We start from the raw sequence: 16,859 nt of genomic DNA, 5'->3' as shown, positions 1-16,859 counted from the left end.
ATGAAAGAAAATATCATGAAAGATACATCCATATCCCACTTCGTTCACACTTATTTGCTGGTGACTGGAATGACTGGAATGAAATTCGCAAGCTTCTCCTATGTCAAAAATGTTGACCGACAAAAGGGAATGAATGTTGGCTTAAAATTGGTGGGGCAAAATCGTGATCTGATTCTCATTTACTGAAAATATTTATGCATTATCTTCGCTTTGTAATCTCTATGAGCTTGGCAAAAGGTTCAGGGCTTTCTTTTTTTTTTTTTTAAGAAATTATTTTTTATGCCTACGATTCTCTTGCAAATATTGTATATCTGCTGGTGTTTAAAAACTCGCATATTGTAGTTTCTCCATTACCCTTGGAGAGTTGTATGCATGACAAAAGAGAAGTATAATTTTGGTGTATTATTTAGAAATTTGTGGAATGTTAGGATATGTCACTTTTATTTTGCAAATTTATGAGATAATTTACGAGATATTCTTTAGATTTTCTATCATTATCTTTTTTCGAGCCATAATGAAGAAAAAATTTTACTATAATAATATCTTTTCACCGTATCGCGCAGATTACTACACTAGTAAATATATGATTCCAGATAATAAGTATCAATTAATGATCATAGTTATTGATCATTATGAGAGCTCAAATTAAGAAATAACATTTCTACTTGATTTAAGCTGCTGTTACCAAAATTTAAGTAGACCAAGAAAAACTTTCTTATGAAATAGAATTTCAAATTACAAAAAATACTAAACATGACAACAAATTAAAGATCAATAAAACTACATTATATGATGAAATTTTAATTACAAAATAACACCAAATATAACAAATATAAAATAACCAAGCTAAACAAAAAAATATATATATATATATATTGAGATGTGCCAAAAGCCTGAAGCTGCACGATCATAAATAGTTATCTTCCAGGGTAACCACACAGCTTATTCAAAGACCGATACGAGAGAGAATTCAAAGGAAAAAATATTAAATAAAAAGAAAGAAACAATATTCAAAAAGTGAAACAACAGTAAGTAATAGAACAACACTGACATGTGAGACACTCATTGCGGGATGAATCAAAACACTTGACGCCCAAACACATCTCAAAATGAAACCCACCTTTCCTTTTCTCGCTTCCGCCATCATGTGTGCCCGTAGTACAGAGAAAAGTTAACAAAGTTTTATGACGACAGATTTATGGCCATAAGGTGTTATGTATCCTGGGCAGGGTCACATAGACCAAGAAGACTCAAAAACTAAAGCCGGAAAATGACTTCTTCCCTCCATCACATAAACAACACCGGGCTGCAGCTTCGCCCCCCTACCAAGGTCAAAATTCAGAAATCCTCCCAAGTGCAAGTGATTCAACTGCCCCTTCCCCATTCCCCCCATTCTCAAACCCCATCCCAGCTCATTTTCTGGGGTATCGAAAATAGACATACCCCATCGCACAGATCTAGCGGTACTCTTCTCTACCTCGAACCAACCCTTAATTTTAGTGCTCTCGTCAAATTCCGAATCTAACATCACAGCGATAGTTCCTGCTGAATTATTGTCAGCAATATTCTGCGTTACCTCGGATGTTTTTTGCTCTCTCAACCGGCCCAGCGGAATAGCAAGTGATCCAAGTTTGGCTAGCCGAGGGGAGGATCGATATATTTGCCAGAGGCCAGATAAAGTTATTTTCAACCCGTCAATGGGGTGATAAGAAACTTGCCCGAATGTCGCCAAGCAGCACTTACTGCCAGCAGTAGCTTGTTGGGTTGCTGGCCCAGAAGCCAATGCAGCTAGAGAAGCCGAAAGATTAATCCCTTTAACAGTCAAACCAGCAGCGCAATTATGATACTGGTTAAATGAAGGTGGTCCATCTGAAGAAAACCCCCCAATATTATGCCCCTGCCAAAAGCTATATCCAGCGTGTTAACAGGCATAAATGGCTTCAATTTGAAATCACAATCAAATGCGGCAAGAAATTACCTGGGCAAAATTAGTGCATCGAGCACCCAACGGAATTGAAACTAACGAGAGCCAATAGTTGATATTTGCGGAATACATTAGCGTAGTCAATGATAGAGGGCTCTCGAATATCCTGCTTTGATGAGCCGTTCTTTGTTGAGTGGTTGTCAGCTCTGCTACTAAGGCATCTTTCTGCCTGAGCACCGTCTCGAAAATAAATCTGGTATTGATGCCTGTTTTAGTTCCAGTTCTATCAAGGCTACCCATAGCCTGAAGAAAATCATCCTCAACATAGGGCAATGCTGCGACCACATCGATGACTGCTTTCACTCGTGTAGTAGCTTCCTGGAATGGAAATCCTTTGCTAAATTTATAGAAGGAAAGAACACTTTCTACTTTGTCCTGCCTATCCCTAAGTTTCATTAGGTCGGAGAATGCTTCTCGTTGCAAGCGCTTTAATATCTCAATCTAGAGTTTTAAGAAGAATAGCAAAATCAGTGCACCGAGTAAAATAACATTAGCTATAAAGCACAAGTTCTAGTCCTCTTTAAGAGGTGAGCAGAAGATCATGATGTAGCACATGTATTTAAAGCCTTATAACTTCTATTTATATAAAATCGACCTTTTTCTATGGAATCACAGACAATGTTTTCTGAAGATAGATAAAGTTAGGTGAGAGAAAAAAACAGCATGTTAGAGAAACGTACAATTCTTGCTGTTGGTAGTACTTGTCATGGATATTAAATCCCCATCTTACTTACCCTACCTTCTAAACAATGTTTTGTCATAGCTGTCTGATATCTTTAGAACAACAACAAATGCATAGCCAGCTGCTAGATACTGACCAAATCCATTCAACATAATCATTTTCGACATTACTTTTTAAGAAACTATACACAAAAAGGAAGACTAAAATGTATCTATTACATGGCAACACATCCAAAAAATAGCAAAGACCCAATAAACTCCCGCTAGAAGTAAACTTATTCTAAAATAACACTACTTAATTATTTAAGTAAAATATTCAATGGTCTAAATCATTTGTGTGCAGAGCATATATTTCGGTTAATCAATCTAGGAACCTTGGCAAAAGCAATGGTGACCTCATATTACCAAAAACATTTAATATTTAATTATTTACACTCATTATGACTTCTTTGAATTAAATATAAATCATGATGCTTTTAATTTTCCAGTTACTTCATTCATAACCACCAGTTGGAATCTTAGTACTTGATGTATGTGTGTTATGTTGTATGTAGTACACAAGACTGATTTGTAAGAGGGTGCTAACAAAATGCTTATGCATTTATGAACAAACAAAAGCAGACTGTTTCCTTTGTACTTCCAACCCTAAACAAGAATTTTTCTTTCCTTTTTTTATTTTTTTTCTGACTTGGTCCCAAAATTATGGTAATACACTATAGCAGAATAGACAATCCCTGTACTATCCCAACATTGCGATTTAGTCCCCGATTTTCACTTAGATTCTTTTGTCCTGGAACATTTTCATATGTTGCAAATCCATCCAAGACTAATAATATAAAAAAATTCTTAAAGTTTTTCCTTATATGACAATTTCAACAAGGTCTGTAAGCAAATTGAGAAACGGTCATTTCAACTTTTTAACTGTTAGGGAAGTGATTGCAAGATATGAGAATATTGCGAGACTACAGTGCTTAAGAGCAAGTCACAATATTTGAATAGTAAAGAACTATCATTTTGTCTTCAACATTAACAAAGTGAAAGGTCAAAAGCATAGGACACGAGCAAAAGTCGATAATCCTCGTTCTTCTGATATGTCCTGTCAGGTTACAAAATATAATACATAGGCTCATAATCAAGGCAGACTGAATATCCTCTCACTGTTGCTCTGTTTGGATGTCAAACGAATTATCTAGCGATAAGTTATTCACTACGAAGATTTTCTTTTATGATTACAAGCTAGGAGTTTGATTTAGCTCCTTAAAAGGCCTTCGCACCCATAATTCGGTAGGATAGCATATTTCCTCTACATGTGATTAATCTCATTCTGAGAAAACGGTTCGAAAGCCAAATATGATATGTCTTTTGAGACATTTGATCATACTTCTCATCAACAAAATATACAAGCTTCTTTACTATATAAAAGAGATGTATTGAACAAGATACTAATGCATCTACATAAGCCTAAATGTGCCATATAAATTGAGGAAAGTTAAAGACCAGAAGATATTCCATTTGTATAATATTCCCCTCAATTTCCATGATGTAATATTGTGATTACACTGACGGCAAGACATTAAGGAACATCGATCGCCAATCACTTTGTAAGTTAAGAGGTTAGAAGCTATTAACCTCTTACCTCCATTGGTAGTAATTTCAAATGCCCCTAGATGAATGGCTATAAGATTGCAACCTATGTCAGTTCATCTATGTGATCTACTGGCCCATTCCCTAAAGCAAACTTTTAGATTGTGAAAGAAATAATGCTCCACTAGCTTGCGCAGGGGGGCTCCTTTTCAGTACTAATTTCCTTTCAACTAAACTGCATATGTTATATCCAACTTAGACGCATGTGAGAACCTGTATTATGAGGCTTTTGTGTTGTAATTTCGTAATACTGTGTTCACATTTGAGTCACTAGAAACATACGCCAAAGGATTATAATTGCAAGACATTACTCAAATTCACTTGTGAGTTGCAAAAACATTCACAACATGGTAAAGCCCTTGATTTAAGCTCATTTTGTGCAGAATTTAGATGTCTACATGCAACTATTTGAAACACATGTACTTCCACAAACTCATATAATTGACCACTCAGTTGAAAAACTCAAGTCATGAAACCATAAATAATGACATAGGCTAAGCTATTAGATTAGTTTATGCAAGGTGAGACCAGCCTATCAAATGGTGATTTTAAACTGACTACTGGTCCTCAGTTAAAAGCTCCTTAAGGGCCTAGGTCGATTGCCTGTACAGTTAGGCAGTTCATGGCAAGTAAATTACTGGAAAATTCATTTAAATTGCATACTTGTTTTAAATTATCTTTATTATTCACATAAATCTATTTGTTAGACTACAAAATTTATACCACAACAAACAATCAATGAATATACCACTCAAGGATTGTCTTACTTGTAACAACCTAACCCACTTGCACTAATAACTTGTTGGGCCTAAACCACCTGCCCAAAATGCTTAGGCCCAATTATTAATTCTGATATACCTGTCACATATAAGCCCGTTGCACCATATTATTCAATGTGCAACTATTGGGATGTCACATGCTCCTTCCGTTTTTTGGCCCTAGCATCTTCAACAGCCCGACGCAATCACACAAATAGCCCAAGATTCACCAGGTTTTGTGAGATTTATCTCACACTTCCAGCTGGCGATCTGGCTCTGACACTAACTATAACAGCTCAGTTTACTAACACTAATAACTCGTGGAGCATTAACAACCAACCCAAAATGCTTAAGCACAGTTATTGTATCTAGGCTACCGAGCCTTATATACCCCACACCATGTCCTTGACTATCCGACTAGCTAGAGATGTCACAGACTCTCCTCTTTTTAAGTCCTGACATCCTCATCAGACACAATTACACAAACTATCCAAGATCGCCAAGCAATGTGAGACCACATCCCACATTATCCTGTATGCAATTATTGGGGTGTCACAGTACCACTGGCATGGAGCGTGCCAATGTCGGCACGCCCTCCCACTTCAATGGCACGCCATCCTACTTCAGTGGCACATCACTGATACTTTGGCATGCATCATTGTCATGCTGTCCCACTTCAGTGGCACGCCATTGATACTTTGGCATGCATTTGCATAGACTTTTTATTAAATTGTAATAAAAATAGCTTTTTAAAGTATTTTAATATCTCTAATGATTGTAAAAATAGCTTATATATTAAGGTCAATTGCATACAACTTTCTATAAACATAGGAAATTGCAAATATATCCCTACAAAGTTCAACTTTCTTATGTTATCCATGCAAAAGTCCTAATATTTTCAAATATGCCCCTGCCGTTAGAATCCGTTAGAAAAATTTAGTTAACCATAGGTAAAATACTTAACCCTGTTTAGTCAATGAGTTAAATTGACATTTTTACCCCTCTTATATTTTACCTTCTTCTCTCAATCAAAACCCTAGCAATCAGAACTCTTATTCGTATTCCTCTTCCTCTTCCTCTCTCTTCCTCATGCTAGTTTCGAACTCTAAACTAGAATTTTTCCATCCCTATTCATCCACGACGTGTATTGCTTCACCCATGTCGAACGCGTGTTGCTTCCCCATTCAATTTTCTCTATAATTTTTTCTTATTTTGCTCAAAATAAAAGATATAGGAGAAAAGAAGTGAAAGAAAAGGTTGCAACAATGGTGAATTGGATTGGATTTTAAAAAGGAAGAAGATAAGGAAGAAGATGATCATTGAAATTTTTTTTTTGAGGGGTGGGAGGAAGGGACATTTCTACACAATTATAGCAATTGGGACATTTGGAGGGACATATTTATGATGGCAAAATTGACATATTACTTATCTGCTATTAAAAAATAAACAGTTCTCTAATGGTAACAAACCAGAGGGACAAATATGAATATCACTGGAATTTTGCAGGGATAAGAGTTAAAAGTTGAACTTTGTCGGAATATATTTGCTATTCGTTATGTTTACAGGGAGCTGTATGCAATTAACCCTATATATTATATCTCATAGTATCTAGTAGAAATAGAGTCATTAACATCATAATAACTATAAAAATTATTTTATATGCATTATTAAACTATATGCATGAAAATAAAACCAAAATCATAGTTGGATAAAACTTTGTAGGAAACGCTATCATAGGTGAATTCCTTAGTTCTAAAATGATAAAAGAAATTAGAGGAATTCTTATTTGAAGTTTGTTACTTAAACCTAGTCTTATTGTGCAATGAAGCTTACTAATTGCTCCAAATGAAAGTAGATTTATAAGATCGACAAATTTTAAGTATGAAAAATCTTTTATACAACTTTTACCTCAAGAAAACTCGAAAATATTTCAAAAAATGCAAAAAATAACATTTTTTTCGATACGGGGGTAGCACATCCATATGCAACATGTTGGCACGGCCTTGGCATAGTACGATACAAGCAGCATGGGGTAGCAAGGGCAATCCTTAATACCACTTATATTGCTATTAAATGGATCAGAGGGCAACTAAACAATTCTTCATGAAGGATATGGGTTCAAGAGTTTAAGGCCTTGTTTGGCATCGTTGCTTTTTCTTTTAAAACACAAATGCCATGTAATTGGATATATTGGAAGATGGGCATCCTTCTTTTTTCATGAATGATTAGCTTGCAATGCCCCACAGCCAAGTAAATGATGACAACTTCTTACCAAAAAAAAATAAAAATAAAAATCGAAGTAAGAAATGGCTACTTCCAAGTTTTCTTTTTTTTTTCTGTTTTCAAACAAACACCTAGGATGCAAGAACTGGAAACAACCCACAATCCACTCCTATACTTATTTATACAAAAATTCTATTTTTTTTAAAAAAAAAAAAAAGGCAACAATGTCAAACAAGGCATCAAAGATACCAAGCTGGGAAAACAAGACTTGCTTACGCATGTAAGTTATTCTGAAATGATTGATGGAGGTCTTAGTTTCAGAGAGCAATGAGAAAGGAGACCCTCATTTTCATTATGCAATCCTCAACAACTAGGGGTTTGCAAATTTCTTAGAAGGGGGAACTATCACTTTACAATAAAAGAGGCAAAACAATACTAAAAGATACCATCCTTGCAAAATTCTAAGGTAATAATGTTGAACAAGACAGCAAGCTTGAATTTCAATACCCATTAATTCCTTCAGATTAACCTTTGTATTCTACCACCAATACTTTTAAAGAATGTGATATCAATCACTAGCTAATAGCAAAACCATGCACATGTTCATTCATCTTAATTTCAATTTTCTAATCATTCAATGGATCCATAATCACTGTAACAGTATTTTTCCTCAGAAATAGCGCTGCGCCTCGCTATTGCTGAGGAAGCTAAAAATCTACTATACAAGGGTGTTTAATTGACAACTAGGTTCTCCTTTCTGTGAAAAGAATCTCAACATGATTTCTCCCAATTGCTCCGAACCTCCCACCGGTCTAAAGAAAACCCGTAGCCGTAAAGGAGATATCTACCATAGACTAGATCGGAAAAGAAATATTTTGCTTCTACCTCTAAATCAGTTGCAAGGAGTATAAATATTAAGCAAAAAAGGAAAGAGATACCCAGCAAGAAGGACACGGCGGACATGATTCAAACAAAAGCAACTTAGAAGCGCAATCTATTAAGGGCCTATTTGGCCCTGCTTGTAATTGTACTTTCAGTAGCAGCAGGCTCCGGGGCTTTTGCTGCAACAGAAGCAAAAGTAAGATTCTTAGCCTCAGAAGCAGAAGCTCCAGTTCGGTGTCTCCGATTGTGACGGTGCAGAAGGAGGCTGTCTGAGGGTATTTATTTTCCAATATAGCTGCTTCTCCTAAGTCCTAATACCACACAACTCAAACACCCCATAAAAACTTGGCAGCACATTCCATTTTTTAGCAGCACAATAGACACTGCAACTGCAGCTGCAACTGCAACTGCAACTGCAAAGCCTTAAAACTAATCGGAAAACAGCAAACGTCATTGGAATTCACGCCCAATTGCATACAGACCAAGATCATCCTACAAGTGATCTCAAGCATCAAGAATCCAACACGCACGATAAACACAAAATTAGCGTCAAATACCATCAATCAAACAAAAAAGAGGGGAATTTGAAGAGGTGATAATTACCGGGTTGTGATTGGGAGAGTCGGAGATCCTGAGGAAGGCGCCCTTGACGAACTCCTCCCCCGATTTCATGATCCCTTTAATGTTATCAACTAGCGAAGGTTTGGTCTCCATCGCCGCTAAACGAGAGAGAGACAGAGAGAGACAGAGAGAGAAGGAGAGGTGATAAAGGGGGGAAAAGTGAGGGAGAAGTGGCGGGGAAGCTCCGCTTAAAAAAAACAAAAAAACAAAAAAAAACAAACCCTACCGATGCTTCTCTTCTTCTTCTGCTTCCTGTACAAATGGCGCTACCGTTTGCTTTTGTCCCCATTTGAAGCTCCTTGAGCTTTCTTCTTTTTTCTTTTTTTTTTATTTGTGTGTACGTTTATTTTATACCTCCTTTTCCTTTATTCTTTGCTTCTCCATTTTCATTATTTCTTTTTTGTTCTTTTTCCCTTTTTCTTTTTCTTTATGCCCTTTACTTGAATGAGGACCAAAATTCCATCGAGCTAAACAGATTTTGAGATTCCTTACTCTCAAGTTTGAATATAAGTTAAAATAGTACATTTGACATTCCAACTTAAAATTGGTGTCTATTAAAATTTTTATTTTAAATTTTTAATTTTAATTTTAATTGCGTCAGTTAAATTTGGTTTCAAATATAATAATATGAATTCAAAATTTAATTTCAATTCGATTGTTTAGCCTTTCAAAAATTTTGTCTATTCGAATTTACATTTAAATTTAAATCGAAAGTCAAATTGTCAATTAATAAATATATTATGAATCCAAATTATAATTTCAATTTTTAACTTTCACTATTTATTATATAATCTAACACCTAACCAATCATTAATAAGAAAAATAAATTATCACGATACAATAGCCTTCTGGAGGCGAAACATATATATATATATAAAATAATTCTCTACACTAGTTTAAGAGCAACGCTTCACCAAGAATAGACATTTTTGAAACTAATCATTACGGTGGATATCATATTGTTGATAAATTTTATTTCAATTCTGCTTTTAAATTTTGAATATATAAAAATTAATTAATATAAAATAAAAAATTATAAGTAACATTAGTATAAACTATATTATTCATTCAAAAAGCATATAAAATATAAACAAATTTGAAAAAAAATTAAATATTCCATACATGTCATGTATTTTATATACTCTAAATAAGGTAATAAAAACAAAATGACAAAGAAATTATTTTTTATTCAAGTAATGAATTAATCTCCATCTAAAATAGATTTTAGAGGTTTCGAATTCACTGCAAGATAATTCTTTACCAGTTCTCTAATAAGAATAGAAAAACAAAGAATTAATTTTTAAGTCCAGTGGTAAAATATTATCTAAAATAGATTTCGCATTCAATTCTGCACGATCTTTCGCCAGTTCTGACTTATTTTGCACACAAATTAACAACTGAAATTAGTAGCAATAAATAGTACAATTGAGAAAAGAAAAGAAAAAGAAAAAAAATCATACATTGAGATAATTTAATAATTTAATTACACTAATATGTTATTCTTTAAAAAGGAGACAGCTTTCAATATAAAAGAAACGAAAAAATAACACAGAAATATTGAAAACAAAAAAAGAACAACCAATGTAAACTATCTTTTGGAAAAAAAAAAATCATATTTAACTTACAAAACATCCAAAAACATAGATCTCCTACGCAATTCGAAACTTCTAGCTCTCTTCGGGGGCCCCAAATCTTCTTTTTTTTTTAGAGAGAGAATGAAGCACGCTACCCGTTTCGTTTATTTCATTTAGAAATAAACTTAGCTGAAAAATGTGAATCAACTAAGATTCGAACTTGAGTCTCGGATACCAACCACCAAGCCTTTTGCCACTTGCTCTAGGGACCATCCAAAAAACATAGATCTCCTACGCAAATTCGAAACTTCTAGACTCTCTTCTGGACGCCCGAATCTTTTTTTTTTGAGATAGAGAGATAGGTAGCACGTTACCCGCTTCGTTTATTTCATTTAGAAATAAACTTAGCTGGAACATGTGAATCAACTAGGATTCGAACTTGGGCGTCCGAATCATTGATCTGAAACTTCTGGGCTATCTTGCAAATTCTCCTACAAAATCTAAAACTTTTGGGCTTTTTTATTGGCGCCCGAAATATTAATCCAAAACATCCAAGCTGTCTTACAGGTTCTCCTATGGGAATCTGAAACTTCAAAGCTCTTTTGTGAGCACCCGAAATATAGATCCAAAACTTTTGAGCCCTCTTGAAGGCACCCAAAATATGGATCCAAATCTTCCGGGACCTCCACCCGAAACATGTTCCGGACGTTCAACCTGAAGTTAATGCAATGTGCTTCTATGAACTTTAGAATGCACGAAAGTTCTTGCAAGCGCCCGGAATGCCGCAGGTTTGAAATTGTAAAGTGAATGCAAATAGAGATTTTGAGGGGTTTAGTTGCTATTGTTGCAACCCTATAAATGGATTTAGGTTGAAACCCTAATCCCTACAGCCATTTGCCCCCTCTGCACTCTCTCTCTCCTCATTCTCTCTCTAGAAATAAAGAGGAAATCTAATTTTTCTATTGTTGAAACCTTGAGATTGATCTCATTGGGAGCTTGGAAATGGTGGGAAGCTTGGAAATGGTGAAGAGCTTCAAGAGAAAGATCTAGGAGGGGGATGAAGAAGCCCTTTCCATCCACGTTTTAGGTGCTAGAGAATTAGAGGTTTAAGATTTTGATTTTAGGAAAAAAAAAATTTTCAAATGAATTTTTGGGGTTCTAATTGTGCTAGAACCATTTTTTGGAATTTTCTTAGTATTCTAGGAGATCAAGTCCATCTCCTTATGCGAGATCCAAGAAAAGGTGGAGAATTTCTCTAAAATGGTTTGATCTCCACTTTGTCAATAGTTTCTTGGAATAATAGCATGTATAATAGGTAGTAATCAAACTAAACATGTTTTAGTTGCATACTAGAGGAATTAGGATTTTTTTTCTTTTGTAAGAAATGGATATATGAGTAAGTTGCATGCTAAAGATATTTTAGTTGTATGTTATGGGTTTGGTGGTCAAGTTTGCGAATAAGCACTTAACATAGAAAAAATAGAATTTCAATCCCTTGTAGGATGAAAAAGAAAATGTATGGCATGTATATGAGATAATTAACTAAATGGGATTTTAGTTGTGTGCTAGGAAAACTTGGGTTTTGACCCTTGTATGAAAATAGAAAAATTAATTATGTGCATGTAATGGTAATGTGAACCTAGAATATAGGTTAAACACGTGTGGCATCTAAACTTAGGTCAAAACCTAAGATGTGATATAGTGGCATGTGAACTCTAGAATAAATATGAACTAGAGAACGAGTTGTGTATAATGAACAACAAATGTAAACCCAATAAATCATATGAACTTTTAGAGTGTAATAGTGAGTTTGTCGCGACCTTTCGAAAGTGTCTAAATGGAGTGCCGATCACCCTCGACTCCCTCATTTGCATTGGGAGGACTGATCACGCTCGATTCCCGCTATGCATCGAAGTGTTGATCCTCTCGACTCCACATGCGGATACTTAGAGGGATGATCTCCCTTAATTTCAAGTGTCTACCAACTGGAGAGTAGTACGATGTCCCTTGGCTCTCCATGAGCTATAGTGAGCAATGGAACCAATCAAATAGATAGTGACATATGGCATAAAGAGTATGAACATAGGTTGAATGTAAGAAAGTGAAAGTTAACAAGAAGTTGGTCAACGTGTGAAATAAAGTGATTAGTAAAGTAGAATTATGACATGGTAGCATTGTGGCAATTAGGATAAGCATTTGATCATTGACATAGTAGCATCTTGTTTACATCGAGGTATTATGGTTGTATTTTAAATTATTGTATTTCTCTAGTAGAAATATCTGTTGTTATAAAATTATCTACTAATGCATCATGTGGACGAATGAGTGCAGAGCGCCACATTTTGTGGTTGCACCCACCAAAAACTTATCTAAAGTCCTCACCTCATTGTTGTTTACCTATTTTCAAATCCCAGTATCGTCGGTGCAACACAGGATCGCAACAAAAGTGTCACAAAATAGATAGACCAAGTGAGAAGTCTAGAAAGCACCATTTTGTAAAACAATAAAAATTGTCAAATTTTGGAGTTGGAATGAATAAATGTAAACTTTACATTTAAAGTTATGTTAAATGGATTAGATGTTAGTAGTATACTCTGATGCTTTATGTAGCCAGTTCGTGCAAAAATGTACATGTTGAATTATGTTTTTGCTTCGTCCAGGTAGAAAAATCCTAGCCCGTTCGGCGGGTCTGTTGCACGTGCCTGAGCATGCCTATTAGCGGCCTCGAGATGTGATAGATAAGAGTGGTATCAGAGTCTAGAAAAAGTTTCTAGGTAGGTAGTAAAATATAAACCTTAAGATGACTCTAAGAACTTAGGATCGTGAGTGATGTGTGAACCTTGGCGAAAGTGTGTGATTGATTGTATTTTATATGTTCCCAAACAAAATATTCAGGACGAATTGAGGGAGATAATCCTTTCATTCTCTGAATAATTATGTTGAGCAATTGACTACATGATGTCAGGAATAAAAAAGAGTGTTCCTCAAGAACTTTCACTTAATTGGGTCAACTTTGTGTCTGACGGATCATCAGGTCGCCTACGTGTGCAGATGTTATCCCTCGAGTAATGTTGAGGAATGACTTGGTAGGACGGTTGTTGTGGAGGACTAGATAGCTCTTCGATTCTTACAATCTAAGTGTCACTAAAGGCGTAAGGCCTCTTTTTATGGTCGATATGTGAGACCTGTAAGAGCAAACACGAGCACTAACTTTGTTTCAGGACCTGTAGTTGTGGAGGTTTTAGTCACTTCCATCTTGGGGGATGCAAAGGCGCGGCCCTTGAGGCAATAGTATGAGTAGGATAGAGCTGTGGTCAGTCAACTGGGGTGAAGTAGCCGAGTGACAACTATTGAAAGTGAAGTCGAACTAAGAAAGGCTTTTCCTCATGGTTGTTCCTTTCGCCTAGCTGATATGATCGAGAATAATATCATAGAGATAATAGCCTCATCCTTTAAAGGTGGGGGAACATTAACGTGGCTTGTAGAAACATGTTGACTCAAGTTAATAGCCCAACATACGGTGTGTACACACTGTGTTGAATGTGTTGGTGGATATCTTCTAGAAGACTGTAAGTTGGTGGATTGAGTGGGTAAATAACCTGATCATAATGCCAATAAGTTGTACGAATAACATCTAAATCGGGTAATGTAGAAGAGTGTCCAACAGTAAAGGGAATCTAACGAGGTGAAAGCCAAGTCAAAAGTGATTCTGTGCATATGATATACATCTTGTGTAATAGAGCTAAGATCTTGGTGAATGCTATTAGAGTTATGGACATTGTCCACTGTGGGAGCGTAGTATTCGTCATAATGCCAATAAGTTGTACGAATAACATCTAAATCGGGTAATGTAGAAGAGTGTCCAAAAGTAAAGGGAATCTAGTGAGGTGAAAGCCAAGTCAAAAGTGATTCTGTGCATATGATATACACCTTGTGTAATAGAGCTGAGATCTTGGTGAATGCCATTAGAGTTATGGACATTGTCCACTGTGGGAGCGTAGTATTCGTCGTAGCTTGGTTGTTAGCGGACAACTGTAAGTTGGGCATAACGCTACATATGGGATGACTTCTAGAGAGTCTAATAACAATTTATGGTAGAAGGAGTATCATAGCCTCCTATGAGCCATAACAGCGGGAGTATATTGGGGTGGTTGTAAGGACCTCTCAATGAGATGTCGATCTCAAAGCCATATGTTAAATGGCAAGTAAAAGAAGGGTATAAGGCCTTCATGGTTATAGTGATGAATGGGTACGAAGGGATAAGTGGCATGAAACCATTCCCTAAGTTCGAAGCTCTCCGGTAGCTTTGTAGTGGGAGTGATTTCACTGCCATAGAGTTGGTGTGACGAACACCAAGTTTGGGTGAGTTAGCCTTAAAGTGCCATAACCGAAATGCGGAAGAGCACCTAAATGGTATTGTGCGTTGGAGCATAATTGCTTAATGATCTTGACCGTGAGGGAAGTAAATAGAGGCATAGTGTGCTTGATAGTGGAACGCATCCATAGGGTGTTGATTGAATATTCAGCCAAAGAGGGTTAGTTGGCAGTAACACTTGAGCTTCGGCTAGGTGTGAAGGAGGCCGAGGACCGCTTGAAATGACCAATAGTTTTTCCGGGTCTCTAAAGGCCAAGGGAAGTGTTGGTTGCCCCATCAAAGTGAAACCACGAGTTGGATTAGTAAGACTTAGATGTTTGATGACTTGAAGAATAACAATTGTTCTATTTAAGGTAAGCCATCTGGTTAGTACCTAAAGATTTGGACGGCTCAAAACACGTTATGTTGGGAACGTCTTAGTTGTGTGTGGTGATGATTAGTAAGGTTTGCTTAGGGACTACCTGTGCTTGGATCACATGATGACTATGGAGCCTGGGGCCTGTAGGGACAGGCGCAATCGACTTTGCATGACGACAGCCCAAGACCTGAGGGTAAGGCTTGGCAGAGATATTACGATCGGGGCGGTAGTCCGAGCTATGACCCGGGGACGTGGTTACCATATATAATTTGTGATGCTTGGAGTTTGGCTGCTCTTGGTTGGAGTGTGTGTGCGAAAGTTCCAAATGAGGATTCTGCCACGTGATGAGCTAGCCTGTACATGTGAACATGGGAACATCACATATTGTTGATTAGGGCATTAAGCGGCAAGCCCGAATGAGATTGTTTGTCAAAGGACCTTTCTCTATAACCCAAAATAAGTGGTTTAGCCAATGTGCTCTTGTGGCAAGAGCGTTAGCAGCGTGCGGATGGTAAGGAATGGCGACCTTGAGAGTGGAGGCTTAGTCTAAGCATCCACCTAATTAGTGGGGTCGTTGAACCATAGAGTCGAGCATTATCACGGAGAAGAATCAGACTATGGATGAACATGACACCAATGCTAGTATTTGAAGAGTTCGCCTACAATAATAATATTTAGGAAGCATTGGAATGGCACTTTGTGGAGCCTTGAATGAAGGAAATGCTAATTGCCCATTGCATAGGGGCAAGATTGGTAAGAAAATCTGCCTTGGGACCGGACCCACTGCAAGCGGCCAAGGAAAACGTTCGCTTCGCGTGCGAGTAACTTATGATAGCACAAGTTCGACATTAAACTATGTGAACAAGCATTGCCGACAACTGTGTTACAAATTTTATATTGGCATATTTTGTGAAGTGAGTCGGAGTCTTAAAGGATCAAGAAAGAAAAGATGAAGTTAGAAAACTCGAAGACACAGAACATAAATCCACAACACTTGGTAAGTTTAAATAATATTGATGGTTACTTATAATCATATACATGTGTTTGAAAGATATAGAATAGGTATAAATTGATAAATATTCAAAACTAAAGTTTTCCAAGTTTCAAAATTTGAACCCTGGTTACAAGGTGCGGATCCTGTAAGCTTTCTTGGTTGGTATGTAGGGAGAATTTGAACTTTGACGGTAAGATCCAGACTTTGATGTTTTTGAAACTTCAAAGTCCGAACCCTAATGTAGAGTTCAGACCCTAAACCCGTCGTGATTTTTTTAAAAATAAGTTTTTCAATCCTAATCTAATTCTAATTACTTTCAAATCTATAAATAAGATGTGGGAGGTGTCTCTAAAACGTGGTTAAGCATATTTTATCTTTTAAAAACTCTAGAAACTTGTAGAAAACTGTATTTCTCATATTCTACAACAAGTTTCTCTCAAATTGATTCTTGGTGTCTTAGATCTGTAATGTTCTTCTAGAATCAATTTGAGATTTGCTTAAAGGTATCTTCTATGGTTCTTTCATGATCATCTAAGCAATAAATCATCACCAACTTTGTTCGTTTTACTTCGGACGGAGTGGCGCTGTGGATTCGACGTGATCAAGATGATTCATGGATTGGGATCGTTGGTGCTCGTGGATTCGAGTGGCGTTCATGGATTCGAACATGGGGTGTAGACAACTTGTTGGTGTGCGCAAAATCCAAAGAAGATAAAAGAGAGGTTTGAGTTCGTGGAGTCGGTAATCACCTTATAATCTTTTATT

General features: G+C 36.4%; 1 protein-coding gene across 2 annotated transcripts; it reads right to left on the bottom strand.

The window, feature by feature from the left end:
• On the bottom strand, window positions 848-9,113 carry LOC109714495. 2 transcript variants are annotated; one of them, XM_020239150.1, is made up of 4 exons: window positions 9,020-9,113; window positions 8,776-8,891; window positions 1,979-2,425; window positions 848-1,897 (listed from the first exon to the last, which is right to left on the bottom strand). In XM_020239150.1, the coding sequence occupies exons 2-4, from the start codon at window positions 8,884-8,886 to the stop codon at window positions 1,232-1,234; spliced, it is 1,224 nt and encodes a 407-aa protein (XP_020094739.1). In that variant the 5' UTR covers window positions 8,887-8,891; window positions 9,020-9,113; the 3' UTR covers window positions 848-1,231. The 2 variants fall into 2 exon arrangements, with proteins under 2 accessions (XP_020094739.1, XP_020094738.1); XM_020239149.1 differs by lacking the exon at window positions 9,020-9,113 and having other exon boundaries at window positions 8,776-8,995.

This window comes from Ananas comosus, linkage group 8, assembly GCF_001540865.1.
Source record: "Ananas comosus cultivar F153 linkage group 8, ASM154086v1, whole genome shotgun sequence".
Classification (NCBI taxonomy): Eukaryota; Viridiplantae; Streptophyta; class Magnoliopsida; order Poales; family Bromeliaceae; genus Ananas; species Ananas comosus.
The sequence above is the reverse complement of the archived record's forward strand: the minus strand, read 5'-3'. Positions and strand labels throughout refer to the sequence as shown.

Coding starts and splice junctions, on each gene's coding strand:
- LOC109714495 (XM_020239150.1), bottom strand. CDS start 8,886: ATGGAGACCAAACCTTCGCTAGTTGATAACATTAAAGGGATCATGAAA. Junction 2,426..8,775: donor ACTCTCCCAATCACAACCCG/GTAATTATCACC, acceptor TTAAAACTCTAG/ATTGAGATATTAAAGCGCTT. Junction 1,898..1,978: donor GATGCACTAATTTTGCCCAG/GTAATTTCTTGC, acceptor AGCTTTTGGCAG/GGGCATAATATTGGGGGGTT.